Consider the following 14,841-nt stretch of genomic DNA (forward strand, 5'->3'; position numbering starts at 1 on the left):
AACATCTGTGCACTGGAGACTTGGGTTGAGCAGGCTACTGGGAATATCTGCCTGACATTTAAATAGCCTCCAGCGAGACCAGGAAATACGAAATCTCCCATCTTCAGCACAGCCCCAAATGCCCAGGTGGACCAGATGGCCTTCATGATCAAAGGCTTTCTTGGGTGATGGTATTCATCGTAGTGAAACTTTCCAGAGTGTGCCAGTATAACTTTAACAGTGAAGAAAAATAAAGTGAAAACCTGCTCCACTGACTAGATGCAACAGGTATTGACCAGGCACCTGCTATTGCACAGGAACTAGCAAAACCTTCTTTCATCCCGAGGGTGGGTATTATTATGTCTAGGCATGAGGTTCAAAAAGGTGGCACAGGTTGCCCATCTAAGCGCAGCAAGGTTATGGCAGAGCTGAGTGCTCTTTTACGTAATTGAGGGTGCTGTAGCCTCAAGGGCTAAGCCCTCTCCGGGTCCCCTCCGCCCGCCCCGCCCCCCCCCCCCCCCCCCCCCCCCCCGCCCCTTACCCTGCCAAGCCTGCGTGAGCCAGCTCCAGGTCCCCACACCCTCCCTCCGCCTCCTCGGTTGTCAGCCAGCCAGCAGGCCTGCTCCTGGCCAGTCAAGCTGGGTGGAGAAGTGGAGACAGCACCTCGTCCTCATCAATGAGCGCGGCCACCTAGTCCAAGAAGGTGTAGTCTGGGGACCGTCGTGGGTTGTGGAGACCAGCCATGGCTCCTCCGAGCGCTGCGGCCAGCTGGGGCCCCGGACTCTGCTGGGGGCCCTGAACTCCGGAGTGGGCGGTGTGTTCAGGTAAGAGGCCGTCGGGAAGCGCGCAGGGAGAGCATCGGACACCATGAACCCCCGCCCGCCGCCGCTGTCGCTGTGGCTGTTGCTGCTGCTCACCGGCGCTGCGCACACTGTGAGTACCGCGCCCCTCCGCGGGCAGGGACCCTCCTTCCGGTCCAGGCGTGATGGGCATAGCGGGGAACACCCCCATGTCTTCTACTAAGGTGTGAAAACCCTTAATTCCGTTCTCCTCATCAATAATCTCTATCAACTTCAATCCAGAGGGCCCCCTACCCTCAAATAAACACATGTGCGCCCGAAGGCAGCTCTCAGACGAACCCCTGTGCTCCACCCCACCGCTTCTGTGGACCCCTGCACTGAGCCTCTAAGACACACCTAGGCAGAAATTCTGGAGCTGTCCCTGGAGGTGCCTACTGTGAGCAGGGCACTTTGCTCCCATTATTTTACTGAAACCTCATAACCTTCTTACGAGGTTGATATTATCACCCTCACTTTACCGACAAGAAAGTTGAGAATTGGAAAGACAAAAAAATATTGCCCCCAAGAGAAGACAGTTGGAACCCACATTCATCTGCCCAGAGCCTTGACATTTTTACACAACCGGGCTGCGCATAGGAAAACCTCAGAAAGTCCGCCCGCAGCTTTCAGATTTGGGATGGGACCGCTTGTCCCAGCTCCCTGCCCCCTCTCTCTTGTGGGATTTGGCTCCCTAATGTCTGCATGCCTGAGGACTCCTGGGAGCAGTTGGTTTCCACAAACCAGGTCCAGGGAGGAGCTGGAAAAGAAAAGAGAAGGCAGCAGAGTCTGTAGCTGAGATTTCTTTCCCACAGAAACTCCTGGGAATCACAGGCTTCTCCCTGTGGGATTTGTGAGGGAGAGAGTGGCTGCACCCAGATGGGCTGAATGGAAGGAATAAGGAGGCAGTAAGGATGGGGAGTGAGGAGTACAGATTCCAGAACTACCATACTGCTTTCCACTAACATTCCAGACAGGCTCCCAAGACCTCTGTCCTAAGAAATACCCCAGGGAAAGCACTTGGGGACCCAATTTTGAGTCTTCAATCTCTGTCCTGGGTGAGTCCTTCTTGGTGTCCAGTAACCTTGCCCTCCTATAGTCCTCCTCTGTTTGATCATAAGACAAACCTCAGCTCTTAGAGCTGATGGGAGTGTTAACAAGCAGTAGATGCCCATCATTCCAGCAGGTCCATGACATTCCAGCAACAGTAGTTTAGAAAGAGTGGAATTTGGGGATCTTATTCCCACCTCCTTGATAACCTTCGAGCCTCTTCTCAGTGTTGGTGTTGGAAGGTGCTAGAGCAACAGCACCCACTCATTAGTTTGAACTCCCAATTTGGGGAAAAGCCACCTGGGGAACTGGGGACAATTCAAAGCCAAATGTAACCTAGAGGGATGCTGATATTCAGTGCCTGGGGATGGGAGAGGCAATAGTTTCCTCTTCATGACTTCTCAAGTAGCTGCAGTACTCCTGAAGTTGTCTGAAGAAATCAAGAGGTTGGAGGTTCAACCTACATTTTAGTCTCAAAGGGACCCCCATGTTATCCAAGAATAAGTAGAGGGGGAAAAGAGAGCCTTCACTTGGCTCAGTGTGCCTTGGAAGGATGCTACACTATGCTCTGGTTCCTTCATTTTACAGATGAGCAAACTGGAGACTACAGAGAGAAAGGACCTGCCCCAAATCTGCAAGTTAGTGGTAAAGCTGGGACTACAACCCAGATCTCTTGATTTCCAACTACTCAGTGTTCTGCCAATTACATCCCTTGTCCTTATATGTCATTTTCATGCATTCACTGGTACTGCCTTCTATTATATTACCAGATAGTTTCCTGTAAGTCTTGGTCCTCTGATTATTTTATAGGCTTATCCTGACTTAAAGTCTCATACTTCTTGGCAGAGAACTCCTTTAACAAATAGGAGTGGAATTGGTCTACTTTGATTCACGTTTTGCCATTCCCTATGAAACCCCATTTTCCTTCTGTGTGACTGAATGGACAGACATTTGATTTTGAAATTTAAGGATATTCAAACAGTTGTTTTATTCATTTGGGTCTCTCCTTGAATAATAACATTGGCACCATCCTCACGGTAGGTTATTAAGGCCAAATTGCTTGTCACTACCCCTTCCTCCCTTTCCTTTCCAGATAGGGAGGAGGTACCAGGAGGGAACCTTGAAAGTGGAAACCAAAAAGTGATGATGGGGACAGTGTTCTGAGATTGCTAAAGGAAACCCTGACCACACCTTCCTTTACTATCTCCACTCCAATGTGTTTCTGTCATGAGGAATTTCACCTGGGACAGTGTTGTAATTAGTCACCAGCACTTCCATCCTCCCCTCTTCCCCCATACTGTGTAAGAGAGAGCTCAATGATCATGTGTTGAATGAATGAATGAGTGAGTAAATGAATGAATGAAAGAAATGATGATGACGTCTATAGGGATTGTCTTAAGCTGTAGTAGTTTCATATAGCAACAAGCAATGAAGAATAACATCTTGAAAGCAATCATTACTTACAAAATGTGTCAAGCAAAGGAAAATTAATCATTCAAGGTAGGGCTGTTTAATTCAGGACATCTGGCAAACTACCAACTTGATAATCATAGTGAGTTAAGTGGGGTGTGTGGGACCACTTTTTCCTCAATCACTGTTTCTTAACTTTGAAACTATAATCTTGGATCTTAAGTCTGGGCTTTCAACAAGGGTGCCAGGAAGAGAGTTATATCCTCCCTTGGCATGGGTTGAACTAATGGGTTGGGGATAATGGGAACAGGGCGGAGAAAGGGGACTGGATTATTCTTTGTTGTGTGTCCTGTGCATTATACGGTGTCTGGTAGCATTCCTGGCCTCTACCCAGGAGAAACATATCTCCAAGTTGTGTCAACACAAATGTCTTCATACATTTCCAAATGTCCTCTGAGAGGCAGGGAGGGCAAAATTATCCCTGGTTGAGAACCATTGCCTTAAAGGTTGTCATGTTTTTGGGGAGATGCATTAATAGGGCTAATAATAGGTTTTAATTGCATGTTGGACTCAAGGAAGTGAGGTTGGTGACAGGGAATCTGAGTTGGAGGACAGAAGCAGGTGTACCTCATGAAATCCATTTCCAAACCAGATAAAACAACTTTTGCAGGCAATGGCTTCCTTGATCCTTTTACATCTTCCCTTCCCACTTTTCCCCCTCCTCTATCTATCACTCCTCAGTTGACAGCTCAGAAACATAAAAACTCCACGTATAGGGTCTGGCACATAGAAGCCTCCAGCACATGGTGGTGCCTGCCTCTTCCTGTAGTGCCTCTGGATCTGGGGACTGACAGGCTCCATGAGCAGAATTTTAGGAAAGCCTGCAAAGGCCACTTGAGGAGCTGGATATTGATAACTTTTCAGAGGGTCAGTGGGATTTTTGTATACCCAAAAAATAACCTTCTGATTTTCTGAGGAAGTATTGTGGATTTCTTTTAAAATTTTTACTATCCCTAAAATTAATGAGAATGATGATGATGATAAAGATTTTCCTTATTGAGCGCTTATTTCACAGTAGACAGTCTGCTAAGTCATTCCTGGCAGCACCTGATTTAATTCTCTCAACACTCAGCACCTCCAGGCCAGTGCAGATGAAGACACTGAAGCCATTTGCTTGGGTCACTCAGCTGGATGTGGTGGTGTGAGGACTGAAACCCAGGTGTTCTAAACCAGCATATGCATTTGCTCCTATAGAGAGGCCTGCTCTGGTTTCTGGTGCCCAAGGTGTTATTGTAATATTCTCTCCCAAGCCTCAAAATGACATTAAATTCAGTTTAATCTAAGTGCTTTATAAAATATAAAACAAACACTGAAGTACACACAGCATTTTACCGAGGGAGACAGAGAGGAGCTTGGGGTTACAAAAGCAAACAAAATGAAGGTAGATGCACTTCCCAGACTGCTTCGTGGAGTCCTCTCGGCTTTAGCATCACCTTTTTGCCATTCCCATTGAGCTCCTGTCCCTCCTCCTTGTCCCCCCTCCTTGTCCCCATTATCCCCACCCCATTGTTACCTCCCATGTCAAAGGAGGACATAGCTCTCTTCTTAGCACTCCTGTTGAAAGGCCAGACTTAACATTCAGATCAGCCCCCTCCAGTGATCCTTGATTTGGTCCCTGCTTCCTTGCCCTTAGTAAGCTGAGGTTTCTCACCACTGACCTTCACTCAGCCTCTGGGACAGCCTGCAGCCCAAGGTAAAACCCTTAACACTTAGATCCTATCTACTTACTTACATTACAAACAGGACTGCTCAACATTCATGTGGACTTAAGAGAATAAGAATATTCTGGGGCCCACCCAGCCTCATCATTCTGTGTCTGAAAGATTCCAAGGGGCATTTGCAGAGGGGACATCCTTGGTTGATTGTCTCCTGTGGTCCCATCCCATTGTGCTGCCAGGATCCCTGAATTTTCCACAGTCCTCTTCAGAATCCCCACGTGTCCAACATCAGTTCCCTCTCCCCTGGCTCTCAGAGGATCTCCCTGATGTCTGTGTGTCGCTTCAAATTCCTAACCTTACCACCTCCATTTTCATTTGCACCACACTGGTTTGTCTCCCATTTTCTGAGAGTCAAGACTACATGGACAAACTTCCTCTGACCAATATCTTATAGGTGTGTATAAATTATACCCTACTGTCCTTTTCTTTCATATCTTTCTCAGTCAGCTTGAGCTGCCATAACAAAACACCACAGACTAGGGGGCTGAAACAATAGGCATATATTTCTCACATTTTTGGATACTGGAAGTCTGAGATCAAAGGCCAGTGCGGTAGGGTTCTGGTGAGAGCCCAACTCCAGGCTTGCAGATAGCTGCTTTGTCCTCACAAGGCCTTTTCTCTGGGTGGGTGCAGAGAGATAAACATTGAGCATTTGTTGTCTCTTCTTAGAAGGACATTAATCCTATCAAGTCAAGGCCCCCCTTTTATGACCTCATTTGACCTTAATTTCCTCCTTACAGACCCCATCTCAAAGTATAGCCACACAAGGGGTTAGGGGTTCAATATGCAAATTTTGGGGAGACACAAACATTCTGTTCATAACACCATCTGAGTGAAATAGAGGCTCTACTTCTGCCCACAGCCAGTCGCTATACCTGTGCTGCTGATTTCTGCCCCACCATTTTTAGTGACTTCTGTCCTGAGAATACACAATGCAGCCATTGTGCCCAATCTTTACCATCTTCCTCTTGATTGGTTGTTTCCATCAGCTGGTCAAGTTGCCCAAGTCTGTCCAGCCCAGGTGGTAGAGAGCCCTCCCTCTGCACTCTGGGCCCTTCTAACCACGGTTCCACCTCTGCTCCCTGATGGCCAGCTTCTTGGAAGTAGTGTCTGCGATCATTGCTCCTACTTCCACTCATTCTTAAGCCTTCTGCAATCTGACTTCCTCTCCACCAGCCACTGAAATCAGTCTCACCAGTGCTTCATTTTACCACATTCCCTACACACTTTTCAGTCCTGATCCTACCTAGGGCAATCACGTAATTTACAAGAGAGATGCAACATTATGAATAATGACATCGGGACAGCAGACATACGCTTGGACTGTCCTGGGCAAAGTGGAACATGGGACTCAGCCTCTTGGAGGCATTCAATGCCAGTACCCTCCTTCCTTTTTTTTGTTTCCCCTCCCTTTGCTTCTGCCTTTTGCAGTCTCCTGGTTCCTATCCTGCCTCTCCTGCTGTTCCTTAGTTTTCTCAGCCTCTGAAAAGAATTTTCCCAGACTCTGTCTTTTACACTTGCTCTTACTGTATTGTCTTCCTTGGCAACCCCACTATGTCATAAATCTAATCTCCCTCAACCCAAATTATCTTACCCCAACTTCTAAGCCTGTCTGTTTCTCATTTCTTGAAACTGTCAAAGCACCCAAAGCAGACTCATGGGAACCACCCTCTCCTCACCACTACACTCAGTGCAACTCCTGCAGAATCTGCCTACTCACTATCACCACTAGTCCTCTTCTTTATGGGCTATTGCTACTCTGAGTATAACAATTCTTCCTCACTTATTGCCTAAATGGCAGAGCCACCTCCTGGGAGTCCTCTGCTGCCACTTTTGGTCCATCATGATCTGGCCACTGCTTTCACCATACATTCCTATCATTAGCCTTCCTGGATCTCCTTGGAGTTGGTGAGCTTCAAGAGCAGGAGCCATGTCCCTGTTACCTTTGTGTCCATAGTGATGAGCAGATTGCTGGGCATACAGTAGGTGCCCAATAAAAGTTTGCTGAAGTTTTGTGTTTTTAACTGGGTGTAGGATAGTGAGTTCCTCTTCTTATTTCTCATTGTATAAACTAGACTAGCATTTCCTTTTTGTTCCTCCTTGAAACCATATCTTTTCTGTCTCAAGTTGGCAAGCAAGTAATTATATTATAAAATGTGATAAGCAAAGTGGTGTTGAACCTCTTTACCTCTTTACCTTCTTCAGAATTTAATAGGATTTTATTATACCTCCTTCCAGATTTTACCTTTTCAGATTTGAGTCTAAAGTTAAACTCTAAAATAGCTTACAGAACTGTCTTTTGACATCTTTCCTCGCTTACTTTGGGGTTTCCTTTATTGTTCTCTTTCTTTCTTTGCAGACTGGACTTTTCTGTTGCTTTATTTAGGTTAAAAAATGGCTGCTCCGTAGCTTTGAAGTTTACATGCTTCAGTAATTAGAGAGATGGATGTTACTTCCAATTCCAATAGCAAATATCCAGGAGAGGGCAACAGATTGTCTTAAGCTGGGTGAGGTTTTCTCTCTTGGTCTGATCAGTGAGATGGGACCTCACAGCATAAACCAACCTACCTTGCAATGAAGGGGTCTTTTCTGGGATGGGAATGGAGGGAGTCATTGGCTAAAAGGCAGAGAAGACATCTCAAAGTATGTCTACTATCTAAGAAACTCCCCCAAAGAAGTGGTTGATGGAAGCAAGTCACAAATCATCAACCAACAAGTGTGAACCTGTACTCTATAGCAGGCCAGCCATGACTGGGTGCTGAGTCACTGCCTACCAGAAACACTATTAGATGTACAAGATCTCAGAAAGCTTTTAACTTAAGTGCCTTCTCTAAAAACAACAACAAAGTGACAACAACAACAAAACACTTGTGAGTTGTCCCCTAGCAAAACCAAAGTTAAATCTAAAATATGGGTTCAAAAATGGAATTTACCGGATGACCATGGACAGATATTGATTCCATAGTTCTGCAATAAACTAAAAAGAATTTATGGTAGTTTAGAAAATCAAAGGACTCTTGGGGCAAGTCCCAGAGAAGCCAGTTGGCAGTGTTACCCAGCGTGGTTCCTTTCGGAACCTGGGAGTACAACTATGATATATATATTGGTGTGGTGAAGACCTATGAATTTTGTGATCAACAAGAAAAAAAGTCAACTTAAAATTCCAGGAAAAGACAAGATTATGTGAAAAATTTTGTGGTCCAAGTATTTAAAAAACTCTGACATGATTTTAGCAATATTTTTAAAACTTTAGATGTAAAGGTGGCTTGGACTTAAACTCTGAAACTGAATAGGAAAATATATGTATGTTTTTTGTTAATTTGAATAATGAAGAAAAGCACCATTTAGTAATTTTTTCTGACAATCCCTTTTTTAAATTATGGGGAGTACATATATATTTTTAAATGATTTTATTTATTAATTTTTAGAGAGGGGAGGGGAGGGATAAAGAGATGGAGAGAAACATCAGTGTATAGTTGCCTCTCAAGCACCCCCCAGTAGGGACCTGGCCTGTAACCCTGGCATGAGCCCAACTGGGAATCGAACCAGTGGCCCTTTGGTTCTCAGTCCAGCACTGAATCCACTGAGCCACACCAGCCAGGATGGGAGTACATATTTTTAAAGGTACTGAGGGCTTAGGTGCTGTTTTTACTACCAAACAGAACTACTTTCTTGGCACCAACTACTTTGGTATTTTCTGCTCAAAACAGTTCACTGTAACACCAAATATATGAGATTTAAAAAAAAAGATTTTATTTATTTATATTTAGACAGAGGGGAAGGGAGAGAGAAACAGGGAGAGACACATCAATGTGTAGTTGCCTCTCACACCCCCTACTGGGGGCTTGGCCCACAACCCAGGCGTGTACCCTGACTGGGCATCGAACTGACAACCCTTTGATTTTCAGACCAATGCTCAATCCACTGAGCCACACCAGCCAGGACTAAGTATATGAGAATTTTTTCTTCACACTGACAACCAATTATTCGACCTTCCAGACATCATCCAGGTGCCTAAGAATTTAATTCAATTCTGACTCTAACCATCTGAAGTTAGCACAGACACCAGAGGTAACAGTCCCATGAGACTGCTCCTACTTCAGACACCAATCACAAATCTGGGCCTCCTGTACTTCTGACCAACTGGCTATAAATTGGAGGTTCCCATTAACCCCCTCAGGTTCATTAATTCACTAGAACAACTCACAGAATTCAGGAAAGTCATTTACTTACTATTACTGGTTTATTTTAAAACTTACAACTCAGGGACAGCTGAGTAGAAGAGATGCATAGGGCAAGGAAGGGGGCACATGGAGCTCCCATGCCCTTTTCTGGATGTGCCACCCTCCCAGCACCTTGATGTGGTCACCAACCTGGAAGCCCTCCAAACCCTATTGTTTAGGGTGTTTGTTCATGGAGGTTTCATTATATAGGCATGATTGATGAAATCATTTCTCATTATTGATTAACTCAGTCTCTGGCCTTTCTCTCCTTTCAAGTAGTTGGAAGAATGGGGCTGAAAGTTCCAACCTTCTAACTACATGGTTGGTCTTTCTGGTGACTAGCCTCCAACCTGAAACTATCTATGGGCCTCCAGCCACCAGTCATCTTATTAGCACATGAGAAGTCACTCAGCACCTGTCACTTGGGAGATTCCAAGGGCCTTAGAAGCTCTTGTATCAGGATCTGGGGATTAAGACCAAATATTAAAAGTTACTCCTCTTACCCCATCACTCAAGAAATTACAAGGCTTTTAGGAGCACTGTGTCAGGAACCAGGGACAATGACCAAATATATATTTCTTATTATATCGCAAATATATATTTCTTATTATGTCGCATTAGGACATCTAGTTAAAAATGGCAGATTAACCACATGTGTTTATCTGCTCCCCCCCTGGGAATGCCCTTAAAGTGACAGTAAAATAATCAAAAGAGTTTAAAACCACAAAGTCAGAGAGAACAAGACAAGAGACAAGGAAGCAGAGCTTTCAAGAAATCTTTGGGAAATGGAAAGCGAATGAAGTGGTGGTAGCTGTGTAGGAAAAAGAACAACCTAAATGCCTGCAGTGTGTAGAAGGGACACACATTGATGAAAAACTGTATGGTTGGCCTATAGCACCCCAGAAAGGCCCCAGACCAGGGGAGCAACACCCTGTAGATCCAGACCATGTGGTCCTTCTTGACCTAATTATTTTATAGTGAAGGCCGCCAGTCAACAGGCAGTTCAGGCCTAAAGTGGTTCCAAGGGCCACTTTTGTGCCTCAAGGTTAAACATGACACTGACAAAGGCCTTCAACATGGAAGTGAACAAACAGAGGAAAAGAAACATACCATGCAAAGAGGAGGAAAAACTTAAAACACAAGACTACAACCAATATTGTATTCTTCAAAATTTCTTTTAGAAGGGAGCCAGATAGAGGATGTGTGGAAATGAGGATGCCATGGAAAAGGAATCATCAGAGAATAAGAAAGCCGGTTTGGAAAGTAAATGTATGATGACAAAACATTTGTTGGAAACTTAACAAATGATGTCAAGGATATATCCCAGAAAGATTACACAGACAAAATGAAGATTAGAGGACCCATCTGTGTTGTTCATTATTCAACCTGCACGAATTCTAGGAAGGCAGACTAGAGAAGAGGAAAGGAGGAAATAAAAGAAATAACAGTGTTTTTAAAATTCCCAGAAATTAAAAACACAAATCTTTAGATAGAAATGCCCACTGAACATCTAACTAATAAGTAAAAAAGAAAACCATTTCATTAAGAAATTTTAACATAGCTAAAGACAAACAAAAATCCTAAGTATTTCTAGAAAGAAAGCAAACATTGTATAGAAAGAAAGCAAAAGTCGTATACAAAAGATTTGGAGTCAGAAATAAATTTCTTATCAACAACACAGAAGAGAGAAGGAGAAATGCCTTGAAAATTTGGGAGGAAAATTATTTTCAACCTACTGTTCTCTCAAATTAATAAAAACTTTTTCATTCAGCCCTGGCTGGCATAGCTCAGTGGACTGAGTGCAGGCTGTGAACCAATGCATCAGGTTCCATTCCCAGTCAGGGCACATCCCTGGGTTGCAGGCCAGTGGGGGTCATGTGAGAGGCAAGCACACATTGATGTTTCTCTCTCTCTCTTTTTCCCTCCATTCCCCTCTCTAAAAAATAAATAAATAAAATCTTAAAAAGAACCCAAACTTTTTCATTTGTGCAGATTCAAAAATTTAACCTATGTACACTTTCTTAAGACATTACTAGAGAATGTGCTTCTGCCAAACAAGGGAGGAAAGTTAGGAAAAATACATGGAATCTAGGAAACAGGCTCCAGCTGGGAGAGTTGGGAAGAAGCTACTCCAAACCATAGCTAGGCAGCAGGCCCAGACTGGAACAAGAGGGAGAAGGACTGTGGGAGACAGGTCTCCAGAGGAAAAACAAAGAACTGTAGATAGATGTCTAACAGAGCTGCTGGAGTACTTGAAAAATTTAGCTGTACCTAGAAAACTAATCAAATGAAAAAAACAAAGTAATTACTGATCTCAGGAAAGACAAAATGTACAAGAAGAGACATAATCATTTCACATGACTAGACTCACCAGTGAACAATATTTCATAGTCAAAATAAGTCATTATAAATACACATCATACATTTAAAAATTAAATCAAAAGGAGGATATGTAATGCATGGGAGAGAGAATATATCTGGGGAGATAGATCAAAACAACATCTAAATCTTTACCTTGGATAATGCCTCAAATTAATAAACCAAGAAATTGCTAGATAAGAATATAATTCTTAAATATGGAGATACTAATGAGAACAGATAGCTAAAAAGACTTGAAATTGACTGCTGTTGGACAGCAGGTAGAGGTTAGGGAAGGGAACAGCTATTTTTCATTATAAATACTTTATACTAGCACAAGTAGAGTTTTTAAGTACTTATACAAATTTGATATTAAAGAAACTGTTTAAAAGGAGCTTTAAAGGACTAGTAGCTGTTCTTTTGTGAAAGTTTTAAAATAAGTTTTAGCAATTCTTTAATCTTCACTTGTCTCTCCTGTGAATTTTAAGTACCATTATATTTAATACTTTTAAATATCATAAGTATATAGAAATGTGTGTATAAATAGACACATGGCTACTATATACCAGTCTCTGCCCCCCTTCTTGAGCTTAATTTAGATAATAAGGGGCATCTTCCCCATGTATTCTCCATTCCAGGCACCTACTAAGTGGTAGCTCCACTGAGCACACAATCTTCCCAGCCATTCCTGGAAACCCTGAGGCCCCCCTTCCTTCAGTGCTGGTCACCATCTGAAAACCATGGACTCAGTCTTTCCAGCAGAATACTTTGCTGTCACGCATCAGTGGACACCACACATTTCTTTAGTTGGAATACCACCACTGCAAAAAATTACCTTGATTTATTAAATTTTAATGGAAGGATCTTAGGTAAAAGAAATGTGGGCTGATCAACTTCACACCCATTAGGGTAGCTGGGTTTTTGTGGGGGTTTTTTAAAGATTTTATTTACTTTTAGAGAGGAGAAGGGAGAAAGAGAGGGAGAGAAACATCAATGTGGGATTGCCTCTTGTGCACACCATACTGGGGATTTGGCCAGCATGTATTCTAGGCCAGGAATCCAACCAGCAACCCTTTGGTTCGCAGGTTGGCACTCAATCCATTGAGTCACACCAGCCAGGGTCAGGATGGCTGGTATTAACACAGAAAAATAACAAGGACTAGAAGAGGATGAAGAAAAACTGAAACCCTTGTTCACTGTTGGTGAAAATGTAAAATGATGTAGCTGCTGTGGGCAACAGTTCAATGGTTCCTTAAAAAAGTAAACATAGGAAAAATAAGTAAACATAGTATTGCCATATGATCTAGCAATTTCATTTCTGGGTATATACCTAAAATAATTGGAAACAGGCACTCAAAGAGATATTTGTACTCCCATATTCATAACAACATTATTCACAATATCCAATAGGTGGAAGAAACCCAAGTGTCCATAACCATAACCAGATGAATGGGTGAAGAAAAAGTGATATATACATGCAATGGAATATTTTTTAGCCTTATATATGAATGAAATTCTTATAGAGGCTGCAACATGAGTGTGAAATAAGCCAGACCCAAAGGAACAAATACTGTATGATTCTACTTACACAAACTACTTAGAAGAGGCAAATTCATAGAGTCAGAAAGTAGAAGAAAGGTTGCCAGGGGGAAGGGGGCAGGGCAATGGGAATTAGTGGTTAATGGAGACAGAGTTTCTGCTAGGATGTTGAAAAATTCTGGAGATGGATAGTGATGATGGTTGTACAACATTGTAAATGTACTCAATGCCACTGAATTGTATATTTAAACATGGTAAAAATGGTAAATTCTATGTTATATATATTTTACTACACCTTAAAAAAAAAAGAAGTGCAGGATGAGAAGAAAAAGTTAAACTGTCCCTGATTATTATTTTGCTATAGTCCCAGAGGAAAAAACAGCAAGGAAATTGAACTTTTCCTTGGAGAGGTGGTTCTCATTATAGGTGTTCCCTCATTTCTTATCTTGCTCCATTGCTCTCAAGACTTCTTTGTGGAATACCCTCTTTCTCCAATCTCCAACAGTGCAAATTGCCACCCAATTTTGGGAAACTTCACTTCCTATCTATTCACGTTGATGCTGTCCTAAGATCTATTCCCCACCCTGTGTCAGTCAGCTATGCTGCATAACAATCAAAATAATCTCAGTGGTAACAACAACAAATGTTATTTTTCTTTTAGTGTTTGCAAGTGAGCAAGGTTTTGATTGATCATCCATGATATCGATGGTGATACAATCAAGGTACAGAACATTTCTCTTACCCAAAGATCCTTCATGGTGCTCTGTTATAGTCACACCCCTTCCTTAACTCCTGACAGCAACTAATATGTTCCCCACTTCTATAATTATGTCATTTCAAGAATGTTATATAAATGTAATCATATAGTATGAAACCTTTTGGTTGTCAAGAGGGTATAAACCCTGGTCTTTTACCTGTTGGAAGATTGGTTATTGAAATTGAGGTCCCTGGGTGGACAACCTTGGTCATATCCCCTAACCATTGTGGGCCTTGCCCTTTCTGTTTCTCTTTATGGGTTATTTTTTATTTTATTTTTAATTTTTACTTACAGTTGACATCCAATATTATTTTATATTAGTTTCGAGTGTATAGCATAGTGGTCAAACATTTATATAATTTACAGAGGGATTCCCCCCATAAGTTTAGTACCCACGTGGCACTGTACACAGTTATTACAGTAGTATTAATTATATTCCTTATGCTGTACTTTACATCCCCATGAATATTTTGTAACTACCAATTTGTACTTCTTAATCCCTTCACCTTTTTCACCCAGCCCACAATTTCCCTACCATCTGGAAACTATTAGTTTGTTCTCAGTATCTATGAGTCTGTTTCTGTTTTGCTTGTTCATTTATTTTGTTCTTTAGTTTTTACATATAAGTGAAATCATATGATATTTGTCTTTCTCAGTATGACTTATTTCATTCAGCAAAATGCCCTCTAGGTCCGTGTTGTTGCAATAGTAAGATTTCGTTCTTTTTTTGGCTGAGTAATATTTCATTGTATATATGTACCACTTTATCCAATTGTCTGCTGATGTGCACTTGGGTTGCTTTCATATCTTGGTTATTGTAAATATGCTTCATATATATTTTTGAATTAGTGTTTTGGACTTCTTCAGATAAATATCCAGAAGTGGAATTGCTGGGTCATAAGATATTCTAT

At 42.4% G+C, this 14,841-nt stretch overlaps 1 protein-coding gene across 1 annotated transcript in view; it reads left to right on the top strand.

Moving 5' to 3' along the window:
* Positions 1-592: 592 nt before the first annotated feature.
* Positions 593-14,841, top strand: part of SCTR (secretin receptor) — an 80,628-nt gene continuing 66,379 nt past the window's right edge. The window contains exon 1 of the mRNA XM_036023619.1: positions 593-912. Coding sequence (XP_035879512.1) covers positions 847-912 — 66 coding nt within the window. The 5' untranslated portion in view covers positions 593-846. The remainder of the gene's footprint in view (positions 913-14,841) is intronic.

This window comes from Phyllostomus discolor, chromosome 4 (genome assembly GCF_004126475.2).
Source record: "Phyllostomus discolor isolate MPI-MPIP mPhyDis1 chromosome 4, mPhyDis1.pri.v3, whole genome shotgun sequence".
In the NCBI taxonomy this organism is placed as follows: domain Eukaryota; kingdom Metazoa; phylum Chordata; class Mammalia; order Chiroptera; family Phyllostomidae; genus Phyllostomus; species Phyllostomus discolor.